The 26093-nt window shown below is 37.0% G+C and overlaps 2 protein-coding genes across 2 annotated transcripts in view; both read right to left on the bottom strand.

Moving 5' to 3' along the window:
* Positions 1-26093, bottom strand: part of PRRC1 (proline rich coiled-coil 1) — a 335161-nt gene that overhangs the window by 157564 nt on the left and 151504 nt on the right. The window lies entirely within an intron of this gene.
* Positions 1-26093, bottom strand: part of MEGF10 (multiple EGF like domains 10) — a 197997-nt gene that overhangs the window by 64115 nt on the left and 107789 nt on the right. The window contains exons 6-9 of the mRNA XM_007527819.3: positions 19247-19493; positions 17065-17185; positions 11550-11686; positions 2748-2960 (exon numbers count right to left, since the gene is read on the bottom strand). Of these exons, the coding sequence (XP_007527881.1) occupies positions 2748-2960; positions 11550-11686; positions 17065-17185; positions 19247-19493 (718 nt within the window). The remainder of the gene's footprint in view (positions 1-2747; positions 2961-11549; positions 11687-17064; positions 17186-19246; positions 19494-26093) is intronic.

Below are 26093 nucleotides of genomic sequence, written 5' to 3'. Positions count from 1 at the left end.
GCAATAGGCAGGCAGAAATTGATATTCAATGCCCCCCAGTGAGTATTAGTGTGGCACACTGGTTCTCAGATTGATTGACACTGAAATTAGTATTCTGTAATTTGTAATTAGATGTAGGAAGCCAGAACACTTTGGAGGCATTTGATGCATTTTCATGCAGGCAGCTTAATTGGTAATGAGACTTAGGTGTTGATGTTAGAGTAGAGTTTAGAGGCTGAAGAATAACATACCCTACTTGTTTTCTTCCCACAGAACAGATTGCTTTGTGTATAACAACAGGATCTACTCATATAAGAATTTCTATCACTGTATTTACAAATAGAATGAAGTACAAATATCCTAGTAAAAAATTCAACCTAAGAGTTAAGCTATTGCATCCAATACAATATTGATGAAGATAGAGTGAGTCACAGAACTTCCTTTTATATATTTCCTTAGATGTCATTAATGCTCAAACGTAGTTACAGTTTGGTAGCATTTGTGAATACACACATCCCGGTTGTCCACAGCTATCAGATGCCGTTATTAACAAGAACTAATATACATAAGCCATGTAGAGTACTACCAAATCTCAAATACTGTTTTTCTGTTCAAAATCATTTCTATCAGAAAAGAAGCAAAAACTAAGAAGGATGCAAAGAAACTCAAGTTGACCTGCTAGATGCTGGACACTTACAGTTTTGTCACTTCCATCATCCAGCCAAATGCTAGAATTCAATAAGGAATTCCAAGACCAACTAGCTACTGCCAATTGAGTAGAGGAAGACTAGCAGAAAAACCACTATGGTGAATCCAGCCCAAGTGAAAGATCAGCTATTCAATAATAGTTATCTTTATACCACTATTCTGGGTAGTTTTTCTTATTTATCAAAACTTAGCAGGTATAAACACCTGCCCAAAAATGTGAATGCGATAAATGTCAATACATACATACATATAATTTAAAATTTACCAAAAGATTATACAAACTAATAGTTGGCATTGTATCCTTAATTATAATGAAATATTTCAGGAAAATTATACATTATGAGTTATGTAATAGTGAGCTATAGTTACTTGATAAAATGCCAGAATGTACATGATAAACTTTCAATTATTACAAAGATTCTCAATCTATTGATTCAAAACAACCTTGTGTTTTGGGGATGTTATGTGGTGGTTCAAGACAAAAGATGATACATATGACACCCAGTGTGGATTCAACAAGACAGAGCTATACAATCAATATTAAACTGGTTTAAGTAGAAATCTATAAAAATAGTTTTAGACACAATAGACTCACTGATTGTTTTAATTATTCTGATTATTTGATACATATCACTAGGCAGATATCATTATTCATTTTATTGAAGTTACTAACAAATTATTTCATGTGTTTTTGGTAAGGCATACATGCTTAGGTACATGTGGTTTATGTCAAATTATCATAATTTTGGTGTCAATTTGATAACTATTCATTTGCACCTCACCACACTGCCAACAATGTAATCAAAGCAACCAACCCAATATCTCCAAGTCTTCTCATAACAGAACTTTTTGGCTATTAAACAAACAGCACATTGATGAGTATGGCTTTCACAACATGGAGCTTACTTTTTCCTGGGGCCAGTCAAATTCAAGACTTGTCCTGAATCCTGACAGTTCATTAAATATTGGATACTTGAAAAGTAAAATCATGCAGAGATAATTCAATTTGATTCCCTTGTTTATTTAACCTTGCCATTTGAAGAATGGCAATGTGTTCCAATGAAGAAAACTAAAATCTGACAGAGATAGCATATAAAGTTGCTTGACACACATTAAGAATTTATTTTCTTGATGTGTCTGACTAAAATGGATTTTAGTATACCCAGAAATACAGTGCAAGTTCCTAACAATGATTTATAAGAGACCAACCACAGGATTCTATTTACTTTTAGCTTTTGTGCTTTTGAGATTTGATGTAGCTACAAGTTATCTTTCAGAAACTTAAATGATATAACAGCTGTGCTGAATGCAAATAAAAGTAATTCTAGTAACATTTGAGCTGCTATATAATGCACTACACTTTTTTTCTTCTTCTCAAACTCTACTTTTCCACCAGCCTAAAAAAAAGGCCCAGAATTTCTAAGTGATATGTTTCTGGAGGGAGAGGGAGAAAGGGGGTGGAGAGATATTTTCAGAGCTAGACAAGGTACAGTAGGGTGAGTGGGATCATGGTTTCCTGTCCTAAAATTCTCCAAGATATTTTAGAGCTAAAAGGCCCTGGTGAGTTGTGTGTCAGAGTAATCAGTTCTAAAAACATATTTCACATGTGAAAGCCATATGTGGAGCACTTTCACAAAATTTTCCCCAGTACACTTCCGCTCCACACAGATGTGCTGTCACGTAAAACATGTTGCAGAAAGAATCATCTGGTATTTTTACACACTGAACTGGGCTAATCCTATGTCTTTCATTACATCTTTGTTTCTTAGGGAATGTCACAGAATTTCTCTCTTTGGATATAATCTATGAACCTTAGCAAGTTTATATTTTCTCCATGACCATTATTAGAACAGAAATTAATGTTGACCCATGGCCATCTGACAGTCTGAACACCTCTGGCTTGAACCATCACTCACTCGTGTAACTGGTGGTTCCTGCCCAGAGTGACCTAGAGGCAAGGAAAGGTGTCGGGGTGGAAATCTTTTTGCTGGTGGACATGAAGGTAAAAAAAAAAAAAAACTTTAATAATACATATCCTTCCATGGGCAACAGATCCTCACCTATGAGTGTTGTCCAAGTGGCACGGACACTGCTTGTCACATTTGATACCGTAGAGCCCTTCTGGGCACAGACGCACTTCACAGCGCTCACCAGCAAAGCCTGCTTCACAAAGGCAGGTGCCACTCACATGGTAACATTTCCCTCCATTGATACATTGGCAGGTCTGGGCACAGTGGACTCCATATGAGCCAACAGGACACTCGTCTTGGCATCTATCAACAGGGTGCAGGAGGGAAGAAAAATAGTGCCACGTCAAAATAATAAGTTAATTCAGATAGGCTTTGTTACATATAAATTTAAATTACTTTTTTTTTTCTCTACCCATGGTTTCACTAGGGCTTTGTGGCTGTGTGATTCCATAGTTCCCAGAGAACTAATTTATTTTCTTCCAGATAGAAGATGAGAGAGAGAGAGAGAGAGAGTGAGAGAGAGAGAGAGAGAGAGAGAGAGTCCACAGCATTGCCCCACTGCTTGTGAAGCTCCCCCTTTGCATAGTGCTACCATGGGATGCCAGGGGCTCCAATAGGGTACTAAAGCATGGTAAAGTGTAGACTCTACCCGATGAATTATTCTGCAGCTCCAATTTAAACTACATTTTAGATTCCATGTTTATTTATTGTTTGACCCTTCAGAGTTATGAAAGGCATTATGATGAACTACTTTGACTACAAATAGAAGTAACATCACTATGATCTACTCAAAGAAATGAAAAAATAAGGATAAATCTACAAGCTTAAGATAGGAGGTATGTTTTGTATCTAGTGTTTGCCAAAGCAAGACAAGATATATATAGAGAGAAGTATTTTTGCAAATACCAGGAAAGAAAGAAATACAAATCATCTGAATGTTTGTTGCAGTTTATAATTAGGATATTAAAATTTATTGTTTTCCAGCTCTAAAGAGAAAACTCTGTGGTAAATTTGCAACTAAATTTTAGTCCTTTTGACTTCTAGTCTGGTCCCCATCACATTAATGGAAACTATGGTCTCTTTCATTCTTCATTCTCATCCTTATCCTCATTCTCTCTCTCCTTCTCTCTCTCAATAAAAAAAAGAAAAAGAAAAAAAAGAAAACACAAAATTCAACTCCTGCCTTTACAAAAGTGACCTTAGAACTCAATCCCAGAGGAAGGATATATCCTGGGTAATCTGGAACAGCTGGAAAGCTGAGTTGCTAGAGGGAGCAGAAAGCAAAATTATTGTTGCTTCGTGGAAAGCATAAGTCCTTGTTGGGCCAGGAGAGTTTCTGTTTGAACAGACAAGGATTCTTGATAGGGCTGTCCGCATCAGAAGGAATGCTTTTTGCCAAGAGAGAGGGAAGAGTATCTTCTAGCCAAGCACTTGCCACAATTAGGATACACTTTGTGCATCTCAGCAGCCACTTCCCATGTGGCTCTCATGTCATGCCAGACCCAGTCAACAATGTAGGTCAGCACTGCATTTTTCAAATTACTATAATACAGACAGCAAGGGCATGATGATAAATTCAAGTATACTTGAAAACAACAGTAAAGAGGTTGAAAAGCAAACATTTCCCATAAGTCTTTGCTTATTTTAATGAAAGAATACTATTACCAACAATACCAGGGTTGGGCAGGATTCTATTTAAGTGTAAAAGATGAATCTTCAGAGTGCTTTGATAGTTTTTTTTACTAACTCTGGTTCTAGCATTTATTTAGTGTGATAGAGACAAAGGAAAGGGTCTTGTAGAGTTAGTTTCACAGACTCAAACATCTTTAGGTGTGTCAATAGGCAAAGTCTTCAAATCAACTTCTCAATTAGCTACTAGAGTAAATCTGGAGTAACCGAACTAACATTTAGCATGAAATAAGATGTGTGCTTTTCAGTTACATATGAGTACATCCATTTTTAGATTAGAATATTTTTAAAAGGTACTCCATTTTTTAATCTGTAAGAAGTTTTCATAAATCAAGTCACTTAATGTATTCCTTAAAGACATAAACGTTAGAGGAAGGAATCTTAAGGTTGAATAAATTGACCACATCATGGGTATGCTAAAGGTTTGTGAGAACACTTTGCAGACTACCCAAATAAACTTTCAAGTCAGCAGCCCTTCCCCCAATAAAAGTAAAAAGGTAAAATAATTTTGCTTACATGTATTTGAAAACAAACCCACAAGTTGAACTTTGGACAACAATACTTAAATTTAGTACAATGCACAGCTCTAAAAGTAAGTGAGTAGGGCAGAGATCAGAAGCCTGGGAAACTGTCTCCTACCTAATGGCAGGGAACCACAGTTCATATTTCATCATATCTTGGCATCAAATTCCTCTTCTCTAGGAAAACAAAACTTAGGATAACTGGTATTAATCCATGCTTACATTTCTAACCTATAATTTCTAACCTACCTTTCTAAACATACTACTGGTTTGTATTATAAATAGCAAAATAAAAACCATTTGAATTTGACTTACTAAAGTAACCATTCACTAAGCTGCTAACCTTAGTTAATATTCTTGATTTCTCTTTTGCGAATCTTATACTTTTAAGAGAATCCTGTTAGTGACTTTTATCTATAGCGATCTCCCAAACAAAATGATGGAATATTGTTCTAGGACTGGAATTTTTTTTCCATCCTGAAAATAAACACAATCATGAAGTAACTTGTACCTTTCTTAGTGAATGAATTAAAAGCCTTTGTTAAGCAATTTTATCTTCCTTTTGGGTCATAACATTACTCTGCCCCTTTTGTACTCCTGAGTTGAACATGAAAACTTAACTTAGTTACCAGCAACAAGGGGAAATGGTTTTTCTTAGTAAGATTGTGAGAGGCAGACAAAAAAAAAAAAAGAGATAGCAATAAACATTGACCATAGTAGATATGTGGAAATTTGGAGCTTTATTTTTGTTTTTAGAAAATTTATTTATTTAATTTATACTTTTTATTAATTTATTTATAAAATAAAAGTATCAACAAGACCATAGGATAAGAAGGATACAACTTCATGCAATTTCCACCACCAGAGTTCTGCATCCCATTGCCTCCCTTGAAAGCTTTCCTATTCTTTATCTCTCTTGGAACATGGACCCAGGGTCATTATGGGGTGCAGAAGGTGGGAGGTCTGGCCTCTGTAATGGTTTTTCCGCTGATTATGGGCATTGGCAGGTCTATCCATACTCCCAGACTGTCCCTATCTTTCCCTAGTGGGGTGAGGCTCTGTAGAGGTGGGGTTCCAGGACACATTGTACTTTTTTTTATTGCTACTAGGGTTATCAGTGGGGCTTGGCATGAATGAATCTGCAGAATGAATCCACTGCTGCGGGTGGCTTTTGTTTTTTCTTTCTTTTATTTTTAATAGGACAGAAAAAACTTAGGAGAGGTGAGGATAGAGAAGGAGAAAGACAGAGAGAACCTGCAGTTCTTGATTCACTGCTCATGAAGCTTCCTCCCTGAAGGAGGCTTGAACCCTGGTCCTTGCATACAGTGATATGTGTGCTTGTTTAGAAATTTAAATAATACCAGAATAATAATAAATAATAATAATATTAGCAGAAGTACACTAGAGTTTGCAGTGACTACCTCCCTAATACTTCCTCTCCACTTTTCCAAGCTTTGGGTCCATGATTGCTCAACAATTTGTTTGGCTTTGTATGTTAACTCTCTTTTCAGTCACCAGGTTCCAGGTGTCATCAGGATGCCGGCCAGACTTCCCTGGATTGAAGACCCCACCAATGTGTCCTGGAGCTCAGCTTCCCCAGAGACCCATCCTACTAGGGAAAGAGAGAGGCAGACTGGGAGTATGGACCGACCAGTCAACGCCCATGTTCAGCGGGGAAGCAATTACAGAAGCCAGACCTTCCACCTTCTGCAACCCTCAATGACCCTGGGTCCATGCTCCCAGAGGGATAGAGAATGGGAAAGCTATCGGGGGAGGGGTGGGATATGGAGGTTGGGTGGTGGGAATTGTGTGGAGTTGTACCCCTCCTACCCTATGGTTTTGTTAATTAATCCTTTCTTAAATAAAAAAAAAATTTTTTTAATAAATAAATAAATAAATTTATGAATTACTTAAAAAAAAAAGAAATTTAAATAATACCATGGAAATGGGAAGTGTGGATAAGCATTAAGTAGTGGTAAACTAATAAAGCATGCCACCAGCAGTCAAACCAATGATGGCCACAGTCATTTTAGTACTATTATGATTATTACTTTACACTTCACAATGAAGTTATGGAAAATAAAGTGAGTTGCATGGAAGGGATGTCAGCTCCCTGTTTCTCCCTCACTCTTTTGAGCATATCCCTTCCTAGAGTGATTGTAATAATTGGGCCAACCATGATTTAGTGTGAAAGAGTCACATTCCTCATTAAACCTGGGAAGGATGGATCAGCTGCCTGCCTTCCTAACATCTGGAACTGTTGTTCTGGGGAAAATATAAAAAAAACACTGGAAGCAAGCCAACTTTTCCACAGTCGTGGATACAGGAAAGAGTTCTACTGAAAGCCAGTGCTACTTCTACCCTTTTCTGACTTTAACTCCTTTCAACTACATTTGTCTTCATTTTTGGAATAATACAGGATATAACTGTGCCAGAACAACCTTTTAGTTTCACCTTATCAGGGTACATAACTGATCTACAGATGTCTCCATCCAGGTAACACTTAAAGAGAACCAATTATGTGCAGGGGCACATGCTAGGCTATCAAACATCCCAGGGTAAAACTATGACAACCCATTAGCATTCAAACACTTCTTTAACCCCTTTACAAGAGCATCTGTAAACCATCCTCGATTTGCTCTTGCTCGGCTCTGCCACAGTACATTTCCTCACCACAGTGTCTTCCCAATCTTTCCACAGCCCCCAAAGCCTATTATTTGGGCATCCCTTGAGCTGCTCTGTCTATAAGATGCCTTTTGTTATTATTTTTTTTTCTAGGATTGTTCTTTGGTTAAAAAGCCATCCCCACATCCTGGGCATAACTTAGCTACCAGCTGCATGTGGTAATACCTGCTTTTCCTGGCCACAGCCCTCTTGCCTAACCTCCCTGATCAAGTTACACTGACTTTTCAAAACAGGGAAATGTCAAGTGAAGACTATGGGCCCTGCAGTTTGCTTTCTCCATACCTCCTGCCTCAAATTATTCCATAAATTGCAGATTTGTTTTTCCTTTATGGTGACTAATCTCTCTCTCTCTCTTTCTCTCTCTGGTGTGGGGTAACTCTAGAATTTAGAAGGGGTAAGATAATTAAAAGCAGGAATTGACTGACTAGTTCACCACAAAAACACTTAAAAGAACAACTCAAGAAGCCATCCTTTTCTTCTTTGACTTTCTGCTTTCCTTGCCTCAAATTAAAAGTAATTTAATTAATTTTAAATTTTAATCAAATTTTTTAATTAAAACATTTTTTTGCCTCAAATTTAAAGTAAACTTGAAAATTAGATCTATTCCCTGTATTCAGGTAAGATGAGTGTTATTTTCACTTGTCTGGATGCTGCTTTTGAGTTGTGTGTGTCAAGTTAGAGAATTAAATACCTAGAGGGCAAGAAAACAATTACATTTACATTTTTTAGTGACTAAAACATAACAGAAACCTATAAAGAATTCTGTTTTTCTGTCTCTTTTCCTGACTTGCCTTTCTGTAATAAGCTGTTAGAGTCACATAGATCCAGAACTCATTTAACAATTTCAATTATCTAAAACACAACCATAAACCAGGATGTTGGTATTAAAACTTTCTGACTAGTCCAATAATACATGATAAAAAGTATGCATTATGGATGTCAAAATTTGTAGCATCAAAAAATTAAAGTAAAAATATATAATCATGTTAACAAAAATAAAGGGTCTGTTGAAGTAAATCAGATACTACTAACAAATGTTCCTAATACAAATAGAAATTTAAAAATACTACCAACGGATCCAGAAAATAGCTAATTTAGTAGAGTACACACTTTACTGTGTGTGAAGACCTGGGTTTGAGACTCCACCCATCACATGGAGGTACTTGCACACGGGAAGTTTTACAAACAGTGGATCAGTGCTGTCGTGTCTCTCCTCCCTTATTTTCTCTCCCCCACTGTGTTTCTGCCTCTCTATTTAAATTTTAAAAAATGATCTATTTGGAGCAGTAGAATCATGTAGTTGTGGAAACCCAGCAAAAATTCTGGTTGCAAAAGCATTAAAAGTAAGATAAAGAAATACTACATCAACATGGAACTTACTGAAAACAAATAACAAACGTGAAACTATACTGAAGTTTATATAGGTGTTCCCATGTTTTACATCTACTTGTCAACATTAATTAGAGGTTCTAATTTGTTCAATAATTCATGGAAATGAAATGGTTATTATAACATTAAAACAGGATCAATGTATCTTTATTTGTAGATGATATAGTTACGTAACTAAACAACTTTAGTGTGTGTGTTAAAAATAACCATATAGGAGGCAGCTCATCTGGTAGAATGCACAGTTTACTATGTCCAAGGACCCAGGTTCAAGTCCTGGGCCACCACATAAAGCATCTGCATGGGGGAGGTTTCACAAGTGAATGGCAGAACAGTGTTGTGCTTAGGAGTCCCTCCTTTCCTCCTCTTCCTTCTCACTAACTCTTATACTCTGCCAAAAAAATAAAAACAAAAAGATTCTGCACAGAATGGTGGAATAATGCAGTCATGAAGACCCAGTGATAACCCTGGTGGCAATCGTGTGTGTGTGTGTGTATTCTAATGCAAGTTTTCTTTATCTAGAACTATTCAATTAGAAATTTAAATTTTGTTAGGGTTTGCTGTACAGGACTTTTCAAAGTTAACCCAATTACCAAATAATGTGATGATACCATTAACTATCCATTGTCTTTTTGAACCCTAAGACAGCAGGAACCTCACATCTCCACTATAGAGCCTCTACTTCCCCCAGTCCTGGAACCCTTGGATAGGGCCCACTTTCCCGTATGCCTCTCCCAATCCATATCAAATGATATTGCATCTGCTGATCACAACCAAATCAATACAACGATTGCCACCTCAACATGCTTCAGCTCAGACTGTGTCCAGAGACTTCACGTGTGGAATGACAACCCTTCAGCTTCATTACTCGGGTGAGACCTTTCCTTTCATAGTATTCTCTAATTCCATCCCAGGTGGTTCACTTTCTAACAAAGTCCCAAAACCTAGATATAGACCAGGTTCTGTGAGAGAGAGCATATGTTCACACGTATCCATAAACTAGTGCAAAATATATACCTGAAAGCAGAAGTACACTAGAGTAGGCAGTGAGTATCGCCCTAACACTTCATCTCCACTATTCCAAGTTTTGGGTCCATGATTGCTCAACAATTTGTTTGGCTTTGTATGTTAACTCTCTTTTCAGTCACCAGGTTCCAGATGTCATCAGGATGCCGGCCAGGCTTCCCTGGACTGAAGACCCCACCAATGTGTCCTGGAGCTCTGCTTCCCCAGAGACCCACCCTACTAGGGAAAGAGAGAGGCAGACTGGGAGTATGGACAGACCAGTTAACGCCCATGTTCAGCGGGGAAACAATTACAGAAGCCAGACCTTCCACCTTCTACAACCCACAATGACCCTGGGTCCATGCTCCCAGAGGGATAGAGAGTGGGAAAGCTATCAGGGGAGGGGGTGGGACATGGAGATTGGGTGGTGGGAATTGTGTGGAGTTGTACCCCTCCTACCCTATGGTTTTGTTAATTAATCCTTTCTTAAATAAAGGGAAAAAAAATAACTTTGAAACCAAAAAAAAAAAAAAGAAAGAAAAGAAATTTAAATTTACAAAAACTACACAGAATTTTTAATTATATCTTATTAAAGTAGATCAGAATTTTATAAAGGAAAACGATCAAATTGTAGGAATTAGTTCATAGTTCACAGATGTTTCCCAAAAAATGATAGCTAATCATTTGATAGCCATCAAAGTGGCAATCACTAATACTTATACAGCTTATATAAGTCAGCTTTAATAGCAGATAATATAAATTTCAGCAGGGAGTGGTTTAATGCACCAACTATTTAGTTTTTATGTCAGCCTGAGAGGAAAATATAGCTTCTAAGTACACGGGTTCCAACATCTTTGTTTTTTATAATTATGCTATTGTGGCTCTCATGTCTCTTTTCTCTGTTTTTATACACATATACAAATCCCTAGTAAGCTAGATTATCTTGTTTTTCACAATATATCAGTTAAAAGGGCAAATTAAAAGATCAGGGTGAGCAAAGTTCTTTGTAATAGCAATTAATCACCTAATAGGAAAGAGAAAGAGAGAGAGAAGAAAGAGAAAGAAAGACAATAAGAAGTAGAGGATATAATAACCACATATCCTTACCCCTTGCTCTTCATGTAAGACCAGAGAGCCCTATAAATCCTGTTGAACCTTATTTTATTACTACCTCACAATAAAATGACTGATAGTGTTAACAGAATGCTGAATGATAAGAAGATAATTAAATATCTAACCTACTTTTAAGATACTTAAGTGCTCATCTTGTTCAAGAATAAATCTATCTCCAAATTTTGACAGCATAAAAAGCTTTGATGCTTGGAATGACTGTGCTGACCACTTTTTCGAATGACACATTCATCAAATTTCTAAATAGTTCATAATTTATTCTTTAATGTTATTCCTTGCTTTGTACCTTCATCTCACGATCAGTTCATGGTTCAGCTTCTGTGCTCTGAATTAGGATAGAATCTGTCAAACACACTTTAAAGATGTTTCTGGAGTGTTACTGTCACAGACTCAAAGTATCCAAGGTATCCCCTGTACCTCTCAAGTTCCCCTTTTAGATCATTACAATGACCTGAAAATCCAGCTTGTCCCTTACCGTTCCCCTGTGTATCCTGGACTGCAGTGACATTGGCCTGTGGCAGTGTCACAAGTCCCTCCATTATGGCACTGACATTCTTGAGAACAGTTCTTTCCAAAGCGACCCTCAGGGCAGGGCTGACCACACACTGTGCCCTGCATTCAAAGAGATTGGAAAATTAGATGGGCCTCCAGCCAGAGAAGGGCAGAGGGACAGGGAGAAAAGAGAGGTAACAGAAAGAGATGTGTGATCGGGGGACAGACCTACAAGGAAATAAAATAAAAGGGTTTTTACAACACAAACTCTGTTCATTATCTTAAAGATGTTAGACAATTTTAATTAACTTGTTTACAAGGTAAGCTTAAAACTCAGGATGCATTCAAAGAAGACAGTATAGTAATTTTTAAAAATGCAGTTATTAAAAATTGAAACAAGATAAAATTATGTCAAGTTGTAATGGTAACCTTAGGAATTTATAATTTTTCCTTAGTGCTCTCCATTGTATTTCAAACATATAATAATAGGTGAACAAAACTTCTTGAGCATCCATTACATACACAGCAACATTTAGTACAAATCGAACATCTAAATGCTTTACCATATGCTCTAAAAAATACACAGTATCATTTTTTTTGGGTTTTTTCTTATACTGGTGAATGATATTGACATTTTGTGTGTGTGAATTAATATCAACAGTACCTAAGAAATACTTCTATAGGTATGAGCCTAGACATATTATTTCAGAAGAAAAACACTTTTATTTTCAACAGAGCCAGCAAATACTATTAAGCCAAGTTAAATTAAAGGAAAGTTTAATTCCTGTGGAGAGAAGTCAGAGTAGCTTAGACATCTCCTCACCCTAGAGGCTTTCCATCTTGTCAAGCACCATCATTATTTTCACTCTACTCATATGTGGATACGAATAAGACACTGTGCCAATTAGTCAGTGCAATACTCTATTTTCTATTTCACTTGCCTAAATAACTCGGGCTTCTAGCTTCTAATCTATTTATTGGAATTATTGTCAGAACAAAAATAATAGAGATTTTTAAAAAATAATTTTTATTGTGCAAGCTGTTGATTTGTCCTCCTCATCTCTCCAAAAAAGGCAGACTGGACATTCTGAAATTGGAGGCTAGCGAACACCAGATGGTTTTTTAAATGTTTATTCTGGATAGCAGAAGAAAATACATTTCCTCTAACTGCTGGCTGCCCACAAAAGGCAGTTGGTGTGCTAATTAAGCCTCCTTTGGTGGTTTCTAGCTATGAGCAAATAGGGAAAGTTCTTCCACAGACTCTTGGATCCAAAAAGACCTTTGAAAGATGATTAAAATCAACAGTTAACTGAGTTTCATCTATGTGCCAGGCGTAGAGCTATAAAACTCTGATAATCAAAGATAAGGTCACAAAGATAAGGCAAAGTCTTAATTAGCTCACAATGTGGTAAGAGAGACAGATATAAAAATAGTTCTTATAATTCTAGTATTCATTAACTAGGACTAAAGGAATAAGAGGCATGATCTCCCTTTCTCAGAGACTGACTTTTATCTCCTTAGGCTTTGTAATGGTCCTACATAAGCTTCAGAAATACTTTTGAAATATTGTTTATGAATTAAGGTCATGAACAAAGAACTTTACTATTATCTCTATTAGCCAAAATCCACATATACATGGATAACATGAATGTATATTAATCTTTGAAAAACACCTAGAATAATAGCACAAAAACTTTAAAGAAGTATTACTTGGAAGCTCAGTCGGACATAGGGAGAAGGCAAAAAGCATTTAAGAATAAATCTGTGTCAAAGTATGTGTCACAAAGAATTGAAAAAGTAGTGACATGGAGGTTCTACGGAGTTGATGAAGAGGATTATCTGCTCACCTATTGGGATTTATGGTCCAAATTTTTTGTTACCATTTTCCTACATCTTGAGAACAAGAGAGAAGAAGCCAACTTCACTCTCAGGATGAGGCAAGTTATAAACAAGGACTACACAAAATGGGTAGCGTGTCTGAAACTCCTCCCTCAAATAACAGAGTTCTCTCCCTTGCTAGTTCTGCAAAATCATCTCCTTGTCAATGTATAATCAATTACAAGTTAGGACAGTTTGAATATAGAAAAACAATGAAGAAAAGGAATCAAAGATGATTTGGCATTTCTACCATGAACAACCAAGAAAGAAGTGTTGGTTTTTAATTAAAATAAAAATAGAAAAGTAGTAGCCTTAGTAAAGACTTAAGCTATATTGCAGTTTCGTTTTGTTTGCATTCACTCTGATTGGTCTTCTTAAATGAATTCATTACTCGTTCAATGTCTTTTTTGATTGCTTCATCATTAGGAACTCAAGAAAAGACTCTGATTCTTTTTTTTTTAATTTTTATTTATAAAAAGGAAACGCTGACAAAAACCATAGGATAAGAGGGGTACAACTGCACACAGTTCCCACCACCAGAACTCTATATCCCATCCCCTCCTCTGATAGCTTTCCTATTCTTTATCCCTCTGGGAGTATAGACCCAGGGTCATTGTGGGATGCAGAAGGTAGAAGGCCTGGCTTCTGTAATTGCTTCCCCTTTGACCATGGGTGTTGACAGGTTGATCCATACTCCCAGCCTGTCTCTCTCTTTCCCTAGTAGGGCAGGGCTCTGGGGAAGCAGGGCTCTAAGACACATTGGTGAGGTCTTCTGCCCAGGGAAGTCAGGTTGGTATCACAGTAGCATCTGGATTCTTTCTTACTTTAGGAGACTTTCATGGGGCAGGGGACTACAGCTCTCCTTTACTCCATGGCTACAACCAGGGAAAACCAGGCTGATTTCAACCTACTTTTGCCTTCTAAGATGAAAGATAACTATATCACAGAGAGACTTTGGATCTGTAGGAAATCTAGTTTGAGGTGTCTAATAGGGTAGAAAAAAGATATGTCAGGTGAGCTAAGATCAAGATTTGGGAAAAAATCAATTATTGTGGTTAAAGTCATGGGTCTAGAGATATCCAGAGAAGATTTGTTGGGAAAAATAGAAGATACAACTAAAGCCTAGAAAATATTACACTCAAGTAGAGATTGAAAAAAAAAAAAACTTTAGTAAATGAGTTAAAAGAGAAGGTTATCAGTGGGCCAGGGTAGGTACCATAATAGGTATGCAAAGAAACTCGCATGCCTGAGACTCCAAGGTCTCAGCTTCAATCCCCCACACCACCATAAACCAGAGTTGAGCAGTGCTCTGGTTAAATAAGTAAATAAATAAATAAATAAATAAATAAATAAATGTGTTATCAGAGAAGTAAGGCAATTTGATTAAGGAAGGGAAGTGGGTTAGTAGCAATGCCAAAAACTTTGGAGAAATGAAGGGGAATGAAAACTAGAGTCATCACTGGATTTGGCAATTAAGAAATCACTTGTATCCCTATAAAAGCAGCTTCAGTAGAGTTCACAAAAATAGAAAGTAAGTGATCCAGGAGGTGGCGCAATGGATAAAGCACTGAACTCTCAAGCATGAGGTCCCTGACAGCACATGCACTGGTGTGATGTCTGGTTCTTTCTCTCTCTCCTCCTATCATTCTCATTAATAAATAAATAAAACATAAAAAATATAAAGTAATATTGAATACATCCCTCTCTCCATTGTTACCAGTCATCTCCATCAGGAACAACATAATAGACCCTTTTGTGGGCCTCATAGGACCTTGCCCTCAATGTGGATTAGCAATGGTAGAGCATGTTCTATCCTCCAAAGGAAAACTATCTTCCACAGAATGAGAGCTCAGATCTACAGGGATGCAGAGGTCACATAGGCTCCTAAGCTGAATATGGGCCCCAGGTCAAATTGATGGGATCTACAGTGAACAATATTTATACACTTTTCCCATATTTGGGAGCTACTCTCTTCCCTGATCCAGCTTTCTGGTCCTTTTTCCAGTCATGACATCATCTCCACAGAAAATAACTTGGGTCCACCTGCATATCAGATGTCTGTCAGGCTCAGGAAAAAAAAGAAAAATACCTAGTATAGTCATGGGCCCTTTGGAATATAATTAAAATAGGACTACTAACTATCTACAAAATGGAGACCCCCAAATCTTCATTTGCAATATTCCAGCCTTTGGGTTCATGATTAGTCAACAATTTGGCTTTATATGTTAAATCCTTTTTCAGCCACCATGCAGATGCTACCATGATGCCAACCTGACTTCCCTGGGCAGATGACCTCACCAATTTGTCTTGGAGCCCTGCTTCCCCAGAGCCCTTCTCCACCAGGGAAAGAGAGAGGCAGGCTGGGAGTATGGATCGACCTGCCAATGTCCATGTTTAACAGGGAAGCAATTACAGAAGCCAGACCTTCCATCTTTTGCACCCCATAAAGACCCTGGCTCCGTACTCCCAGAGTGATAAAGAATAGAAAGCTATCAGATTAAGCACACATGGCAAGAAGTTTAAGGACCAGGTAAGGATCCTGATTAGAGCCCTGGGCTCCCCACTTGCAGGGGAGTCGCTTCACAGGCGGTGAAGCAGGTCTGTAAGAAGTGCCTATATTTCTCTCCTCCTCTCTGTCTTCCCCTCCTGTCTCCATTTCTCTCTGTTCTATCTAATAACAACAAAATCAACAACAACAATAATAATAACTACAACAACAATAAAAAATAGACAAGGGCAACTAAAAGGAAAATAAATAAATATTATTTTTTTTAAAGAAAGCTATCAGGGGAGCTGAGGGGATACAGAGTTCTGGTGGTGGGAAGTGTGTGGAGTTGTACCCCTCTTATCCTATATTTTTGTTCAGTGTTTCCTTTTTATAAATAAAAATTAAAATAAAAAAGAAAGTAATCATGAAGTAAATTGTTCTTTTAAGTGTTTAAGTGAAGGAAAAAGTTACTTCTCACTCTTCTGTCTTCAAGTAGACATATACCTACTCATAAAAATAATAAACAATATTACTAATTTCAGAGAAATTTAGTAAACCAGTGTGATATTGTACATACCAAATTAACACTATGCCTGTGAGATACTATATAAAAAATATGTTACATAAAAGTTTGGAAGGTTGGCACTTACATATCTTTCTCTTAGATTATTATATTTAAAGATCTAAGAAATTCTTCAATGCTTTGTAAAGCTGGTTTACCTCAATTTGTCTCCCGATTTATAGGACTTGCTAACTTTTCATTTCTTTTGAGAACAGCATCCTCAAAGAATGTTAGTAAGTAAAGGTATATACTTATGAAAATGATAATTTAAATATTTTCAGTATTTAACAGTCCTGGCTGTCACACATGAATATTTCTCATATATATATGGAGATGAAATGCTGGTCACTATTTTTCCACTAGAAACCATAATACATTTCAAGTTCAAGGATTTTTATTTCCTTATATTTTCTCTGGATGGGTGAATTTCAGTTTTGAAATGGTTAGGTGTTGTCAGTTTTGGAATATTTATCCACCATTGTGCTAAAATCTTCTACATTCATTTTCACCTGAGTATTCTGTAACAGACTGATTATTCAGATGACTTAGGGATGGAGCAGGGTTCCTTACCAGCCAGCCAGAAGGACAAGAACATTCTCCAGTGACATGATGGCAGACTCCTCCATTTTGGCAGGGGCATCTCCGCTCACACTGTGGGCCATGCTTGTCGGGGGGACACAGATCCTCACAGCTGCGGGGTTAATGTGTGATAGAGGACACTGTCACACTGTCAATTATGCAACCACACAAACTTCAGGTTCACAGACACAATGGCACTTATACTCCTAAAATAAACAAGCTTTCTCTGTTCACTTTATAAACATCAGAAGCATTAAACATATTGTTTGGAAAGGGTGTTGAAGATCACCTAGTTCTTCCTTTTGTTTGGGAATATTTCCTAAAGAAACTGTTTTTGTTAGAGAAGAATCTGTCTCATAAAAGAACACCAAGGGCAATTCTTGTTGACTAAACTCTTTAGTTGCAGAAACTTTCTATATATTGCTTTCAGCTTCTATTTCCTGTGTTATTTTTTATTAATTATTTATTGGACAGACAGAAATAATCAAGAGAAATGTGCAATCATTTCTGTCTCTTTTGAGGCAAAAGAAACTCACCAAACAGAAGTAGATGTGGTGTGCCTGATTAAACACACATGTTAATGTGGAATGACCTAGGTTCAAGCCCCCCACCCACCACCTGCAGGGAGAAGCTTCATGAGCAGTGAAGCAGTACTGCAGGTTCTTCTCCTTCTCCCTCCCCCATCTCCTTGTCCCTCTTCCTGTTCATATCCCCCTCCCTTTTCTCTTGATTATTTCTGTCTCCATTCTCCAAATCGCTATTCATTTGTTGTCTTGATAAAATCTTATAAAAGCATTGGTTTAAAGAGCTTGAGCTGAATATTCTTTAGAAAATTAAGAATTCCTAAATGAAAACATTTTTTTTCTTTAGCTCTACTTTATAGATGCTAATTATGTTGCCAAGAAGTATTTAACTAGTAAACCATTCTTTTCTCAGTTTTTAGTTCTGTGATTTACATGTGTAATTTTCTCAGTAAGGGAATAAAATTTTTCTATTCATGCTTTGGGGGATAAATTCTGCCCCTTATTCTATTTGCTAACAGAAGCAATCTGAAGAATGTCCTCCCAACAAAGTCAAGTAAGTGGTAGAGGTTAAATTGTTGCTTCAGTTTTTTTCAGGAAAATGAATTAAGCTTAACTGAACATACCCTACACAAATAAGATACATAAACTTTCACATTCACAAAGCAACATCTGCATCTAGCAGCATAAACTAACCTATTTAACTTTTCATAATGAATGATTCTAACATCTTACCCTTCTTTTCTTTTTTTTCCGTTCTTTTCTTCTTTTCTAAGATACTGAGCCCACCAAGCTTTATTTAACTAATTCATTATTATACATAGAAGAATAATTAATAGGGGCTCTTAGTAACCAGAGGTAGAAAGTGAACTAAACATTGGGCATGCAAAATGGAAGTTCAAATTCATCCCAATAACCTCCAAATACAAGTTCCTTTTTTTTTTTTTACTTTTTTTTTTAAAGATTTTATTTATTTATTAATGAGAAACATGGAGGAGAGAGAAAGAGCCAGACATTACTCTTGACCCTCCTTGCCTTTGTCCTGCCAAAGAGAAAGCATGGGAGAGGGGCTAGGTGGCGGCGCACCTTGTTTGGCATACGTGTCGCAATGCACAAGAACCTGGGTTTGAGCCCCTGGTCCCCACCTGCAAGGGGAAAGCTTTGTGAGTAGTGAAACATAGTTGTAGAAGTCTCTCTCTCTCTTTCCCTTCTCTGTTGGTCCCTTCCCTCTCGATTTATGACAGTCTCTAGGTCTCTATCCAATAAATAAATAAATATAATAAAAAAGAAAGAGAAAGAAATCAAATAAAAAAGAAAGAAGGAAGGAAAGAAGTAAAGGAAGGAAGGAAGGAAGGAAGGAAGGAAGGAAGGAAGGAAGGAAGGAAGGAAGGAAGGAAGGAAGGAAGGGAGAAAGAAAGAGAGAGAGAGAGAAAGAGAAAGAATGGAAGCTAACCCTTAGATTCTGACTAGTCTGTTTTTCCTAGTTACCAGTAGGGGCACATATTAATCATCACTGCTGATCTCTGGCTTTGTGTCTGGAGTCCAACTCCATCAGTAACTCTTGAGTAGTCAATGGAAATAGAGGCATAGGAATACTATGGTAGAAGAAATAAGAATGAGGGTGTAAGTAGGCTCAGAAGCATGCTACTTACAAGGCTCCTGTGTATCCTGGTGGGCATTTGCATTCCCCTGTGACATGGTCACAGGTGGCTCCATTCTGGCACTGGCATCTCTGGTGACAGTCATTACCGTAGGTGCCCTGCTCACAGCGCTCCTCACAGCGCCAACCCCGGAAGCCTGCAGCACAGTGACAAGCCCCTGTGATGGGGTTGCACAGAGCCTTGTTTTTGCACTGGCACCGGCTGCTGCAGTGGGGTCCCCAGTGATCACCGTCACAGGCTGAAATGGAAAGAGAAAGAGTGGAGGGCATTAGAATATGGGTGTAGGTATTTGCAAATTTCTCCAAAATCAGCTTTCTTCTCCTCTGGAAGAGCATGGCTTATGGATTCCTCATTGCCATTCCTTAACAGATCATCTGAGTTCTGTACCAGCCCCTGGAAGTGCTTCACAAATATATTCAGAACAAATGAAAATCACTTCCTACCACTCTAGTACATTTTTGCTCATCTTCTCAGCAAAATACTCTATAAAATTTTCATGTCCCTTATAGCTTCTAGGAAACTCAGTCATTAAATATTTTTTTGTGTCAAAAAACCCAGCAATTTTAGGTAGCAGTTTCTCTGACAATGATGTTAGCATCATATCAAAAGTATTTTTCCTCACAGTCATACTGGATAAGAATGATGTCCAAACTGATGCCTTTTATAGTACAGGCTATATGAAATGAGAGTGGTAAGAAGAAGATGACATACTGAGGGAACAGGAATGACTTCTGCTGCTCTTCCTAACACATTTCCACTCCACATGACACAACTTTGTTTTCCCAACATAGCAGTCAGGCAAAAACCAGTTCTTTTGTCTTGGGATTATGCACAAATGCACACACATATACACACAAGCCACCAAGCCTCTCAAACACCCTTAAGTGGGTTGAACACATGGCAAATTGGCATACAGTCCTGGTAAGTTGTTTTGCTAGCCCCAAAGACAACTTTTTAAAAATGCATGTAAATATGAAAATAATTCCTTTTGAACATTACTTATTTTTAATTTCTGGTTTCAGAGTTTACTGCACTTACAACTAGAACTGAACCGTCAGAGACAATAGATGATAGAAACAACTTTCTAGCAGAAATTGATAACTATCCTCATAAAAGACAGAGTTTCAGGCTTTTAAAGAAATATTATCATGTGGATATGGTTAATTTCCTGGCTCTATCTAAGCACTTTGGCATGCTTTGAAGTGACAGCTTTCCTCCTTGGGAAGCATATCCTTAAAACGCCAATGATACAAAGGTCTGACAATGAGAGTACTGAGCATAGACATGGGATATGGGGGGGGGGGGGCCTGGGTCAGGGAGTGGGGACTCCAGATACAGTAGTTTAGACAAATAGGCGGGAAGTGGAGCCTAATCAGATACAGAAGCTAGGCTTGAATGTAGGCATCATTGTCACCTCCTTTCTTTTCTTCACTTGTCATATTTAACTACTTTAACATATCTATTTCCCTATCGATCTATCTATCCATCCATCCATCTATCTCTATCTCTCGTTCTCATTTGAGTACCCCTTCACAACACATCTACTTTTTATTATTATTTATTTTCCCTTTTGTTGTCCTTGTTTTTTTATTGTTGTTATAGTTATTATTTTTTTTGATGTCATTGTTGTTGGATAGGACAGAGAGAAATGGAGAGAGGAGGGGAAGACAGAGAAGGGGAAAGAAAGACATCTGCAGACCTGCTTCACTGCCTGTGAAGTGACTCCGCTGCAGGTGGGGATCCGGGGGCTCAAACCAGGATCCTTACGCCCATCCTTGTGCTTTGTGCCAGATGCATTTAACCCGCTGCACTACCGCCCGAACCCCTAACACATCTATTTTTAGCTGTATCTCAGTGAGTCTCAAAACATATTGGACAAAAGTCAGCTTTCTTCCAGAACTCTACAAATAAAGGCTTAGGTTGAACTGCCTAGATAAGAGGAAAAATGCATTCCTCACGTTTAATGCCAGACTTGGCATCTTATCCTGAATTCAACTGTTCTATTTTGAAGACAATGCAGAGTTTAAACTCAAATCACCTGATGATTTGACATAACACCTCTCTCATCTCAAGGGGCAAGGAAATGTGTTGATTACCCCTAGTAGGAAGCTTTTTTTTTTTTTTTTGGTCATCTCCAGGACTTCATTCACCTTTTGGGTTTGACTTTTTCAGATAGAGACAAAGAGTTAGAGATAGAGCCAGAGAAACCACAATACCAAAGCTTCCTTTAATGCAGAGGGCCAGGCTCAAACCTGGGTTGAACACCTTGCAAATCAGCACAAAATCCTGGTACGCTGTTTTGCTGGCCCCAAAGACTTTTTAAAAATGCATGTGAATATAAAAATAATTATTTTTGAATGTTGCTCATTTTTAACTTTGGTTTCAGGGTTTACTGCGCTTACAGCTAAAACTGGACTATCAGATACAATGTGCCCAAATTTGTTTAGATGTTTTAGTAGACTGTCTAAAGAGATTGAGATTATAAGAAAAGCATGGATATCTTGCTTTAATAAACACTAATAATAACATGGAAATACATGAATTTTAGCCCCCATGTATATTAATAAGAGATACAAACTCTATAGTACAACTGTTGGTGACCAGTGAATCCACTCTCGGACTTACCCGGAACCATCATGGCTCTATTTTCCAATGATCTTAGTGGCCATACGTTACATTTATGGGATAGTTACCAGGTTTCATTCAATTAATACCTCTTAAGTACTTGCCTCATGCCAGTCATGACACTAGGTCTAGAGATTTTTATTAGAAACCATATTCTCAAGACTTTAAAAGCAGAAATAGCAAGTTACTAGGCAATGAAAAAGTCTCCAATAACATTATGGTAAGGATATACATTAGGTGATTTTAAAAAAATGATACCTAACTCGGGTTGGTGAGTTGGGACTTCCAGATAAAATGTAGTTCTCAGTTAAGATGTCTCTAAGTCAGAATTAAAAGCAGAGGACACCATATTTAGGTAAAGGGTAGAGGACCCTAGCAAAGATTGCATGCTTCCCTTGTGTCATATCTTTCCAATAAAACTTATTTCATGGATGTTAAGACATACTGACACCTATTTTTACTTCAACAACGGTGAACAGAAGGTTCTGTACAATAACACCATAGCAGTCACCTGTCTGACAGTGATGGGTAGAAGCACTGATTTCAGGTGAGCTAAACTGTCAGAAAACTATACCATGAATAGGGTAATATTTACACGAAAACTTCTTTTTTGTGAAAACCAGAACTTTCATATACTGCTATGAGGGAGCAAATTACCATGTCCTATTTAGAGATAAATCTGGAGAAGTTTATTAAAAGACTTATGTCTTTTTTTCTGGGGAGGGGTCCTGAAAGAAATAAGCAGATGGGTATGTAAAGGCAATAACAATTTTGAATAGCTGACTCACAAATAATATCTACTAGTGTGTCTATAGACACTGCTCATAACATCTGACATAAACAAACTCTGTGGCCTTATGAAGTAGCTACTACAATCATCTTTACTTTACAGATAAAAGAAACTTGTGGCCAAATGCAAATTTATAAAGTAGGAAGTATTGTGTTTCCCACTATATAGATAAAGAAATCGAGAACCAGGTGAGTTATTCAGTTACACAGGTAGTAGGCATGCAGTACAAACATCCTGTCTACAGTGTCTGCATTGTAAACCACAAAATATAATTTCCTTATAAAAATAGAAAGATGTAGGGAGTCGGGTGGTGGCACAGCAGGTTAAGGGCATTTGGCACAAAGTGCAAAGACTGGCTGAAGGATCCTGGTTTGAGCCCCCGGCTCCCCACCTGCAGGAGAGTCACTTTACAAGCGGTGAAGCAGGTCTGCAGGTGTCTATCTTTCTCTCCCCCTCTCTCTCTTCCCCTCCTCTCTCCTTTTCTCTCTGTCCTAACCAACAACAATGACATCAACAACAGCAATAAAAAAAACAAGGGCAACAAAAGGGAAAACAAATGTTAAAAAAAATTAGAAAAATGTTTGTCCCAGAACTGCTTATTATATAGTAAAACAAAAAAGAAAACAATGTGGTCTTTCTAGTAATAGAAGACTTTTGGGTAAAGAAATTGATATAGCCATGCAATGGAATACTATTCATCAAAGAAAAGTGTTAGTATAGAAGACTGTTTTGATCAACTTGAAAGGTAAGAACAAGGTCATAATTGTCAAAAGTAGAGAAAGGATCAGTTACAAAAATTGCTATCAGTTTTAACTGACTACTTCTGCTTTATTTTCAAAAGGGAGCATTTTAGGATAATTCCTGGTACTTAAACTATAATACTTTTTTTATTTTTGTCTAAAATGACAATTTTCAGTCTTCAAAGTGCTGGCAGCAGGTGCATCACAATGATTTTAATAAAGAATATTGCGGCATACCCATAGCCATGCATGTATTAACAAAAACAAAGCACAAAGTCTTTAGACAAGTGGGAGATATTTTATCAAATTTCATATATATATACATATATATATATATATATATCAACAACAACAATAAAAGAAATAAATAGGAAATGCCAAACTGAAAAGTGCTTCCAAGCAAGGAGAAAAGTCCAATAAAACACTGTTCCCACTCAAAGACAACTTCATTTAAAAAAAAAGCAAAAACAAAGATGAAATTATTTCCCCTTAAGGAAAAGAGTGATGTTTACCATCAAGTTCACCTTATTACAAAATTCATCAATCACTATCTGACTCAAGGAGGTGGTATAACCATTTATCTTTAAGTATACATGCACCCTAGATGGGGAACCTGCAATGAATCCCAGACCTTTATAATACTAATTTATTTTAAATATTTATTTAAGTATTTATTTTAAGTATTTATTTTAAGGATAGTAGATATATGGATAATACAAAAAGTACTTGTTGTAATATGTAACACAGCACAGATAAATGAGCAAGAGACATTTTATTCCATGGTTGGTGTAGTGGGATATCCCACCCCAAGAAAAAGAACACCTTGGAAAAACATACTCCAACTGCATATGAAGCTGGAATAATAAGCTTGTCATCAGCTTTTATTATTTGTTTGTCTTGCATGGATCAATCATGCCACAAAGGACAACTCTGTTCTCACAATGTGAATTTCAAAACAAACTGACAATAACTCCAGCTCTAAAGTAAAAGACAAGAACTGACATTACACCTTTCATCCTTTTCTATAAATTCAACTGGAAAAAAAATTGGGCTTGCAATGAAATCTAGGATAGCCTTACATCTTATTCTTACTATGTGCATTTAACCCTGTGCACCACTGCCCAGCCCCCCACATCTTATTCTTAATTGCTAGTTAAAAGCAGGATTTAGAAGGGGTAGAGAGCACAATAGTTACTAGTTATGTAAAGAGACTCTCATGCCTGAGGCTCCAAAGTCCCAGGTTCAATCCTTGAACCACCATAAACCAGAGTTATGCAGTGCTCTGGTAAACAAACAAATAAACAACAACAACAAAAAAAGCAAGATTTATAATTTCTCAGTTGCAGATGATTAATTTGTCCAATCTTACAAGCTTATACATGGGGTTCAGAAATGTAAAAGGAGAAATTATAGACAAAGACAGGGTTTTTTTAGTTATCTTTCTCTTAAGATAAAGAAATACAAGATTAGCCTCCACACCTAAGGGCAATTAATTAGTTATTATTAAATTATTAAATTTAAATTATTTAGTTAAATTAAATCATTTAGTTAAACTAAATTAGTTAGTAAAAATAGTTAAGTTAAAACAAGAGGACCTAGAAAATTTATTGGAGAAAGGAGTGTCTTTTCAACAAATGATGCTGGGGAAACTGTGTTGAAATGTGCAGAAGAATGAAACAGAACAACCACACATCACATGATCATGCACAAAAGGATGGATCAAAGACTTGGATGTTAGACCAGAAGCCATCAAATACAGAGTAGAAAACACTGGCAGAATACTTCACAATGCTTATTTTGGAAATGTCTTTGAAGACACAAGTCCAACAACAATGAAAACAAAAGCATAAATAAAACCAGTGGGACTTCATCAAACTGAAAAAGCTTCACAAAAAGAAAAAAAAAAAAAAAAAAAGGACCATCACCAAAAAAACAAAGACACCCTACCAAGTGGGAGAAGATATTTACAGACCATATATCAGAAAAAGGACCAATAACCAAAATCTACAAGGAACTCAGAAAACTCAGAAATAATAACAATCAGCCCCTTAGAAAATGGTAAAAGGAAGTCTATGAAATTGTCACCAAAGAATACATCCAGATGATCAATAGGCATATGAAAAAAATGCTTAATTACTGACTATCAGAGAAATTCAAGACAACAATGAGGTACCACTTTACATTTGTGAGAAAATCTATATATCAGAAAGGACAGAAACAAGATGTGGCAAGAATATGGGGGAAAAGTAAACTTTCTACACTGGAAGACAGTCTGGATATTCTATAAGACACTAGATCCAATAATTATCTCCTAGGGATTTATCCAAATAAAACAAAATCAGCTATCCAAAGAGACCTGCCTATGTCTCTATTTATAGCAAGTCCAAACATGGAGGCAAGCCAGATGCCCAACAACAGATGAATGGTTAAGAAAATTTTGATATATATAAATACCAAATCCTCTATTACATCTTGGGCAGGATTTGAAAGAATCAAGTTAAGTGAAACATGTTAAGTAAGAGAAGCCAGAAACTTGAGAAGCAAGGAAAAACAGGAAGAAACCTGGGGTAGGTATGATCTGTCATAGCAGTGCCAAAGACTGGAGATGTGGAGTAGATGGAAAGGTGCTGAAAGGAGATTGGGGATCCAGTGGATTATGGCAGAAGATTTAAGCTGGTGGTTA

Source organism: Erinaceus europaeus, chromosome 2 (genome assembly GCF_950295315.1).
Source record: "Erinaceus europaeus chromosome 2, mEriEur2.1, whole genome shotgun sequence".
NCBI classification, from domain to species: Eukaryota; Metazoa; Chordata; class Mammalia; order Eulipotyphla; family Erinaceidae; genus Erinaceus; species Erinaceus europaeus.
Note: the sequence above shows the minus strand (reverse complement) of the source record. Positions and strands in the feature narration are given on the sequence as shown.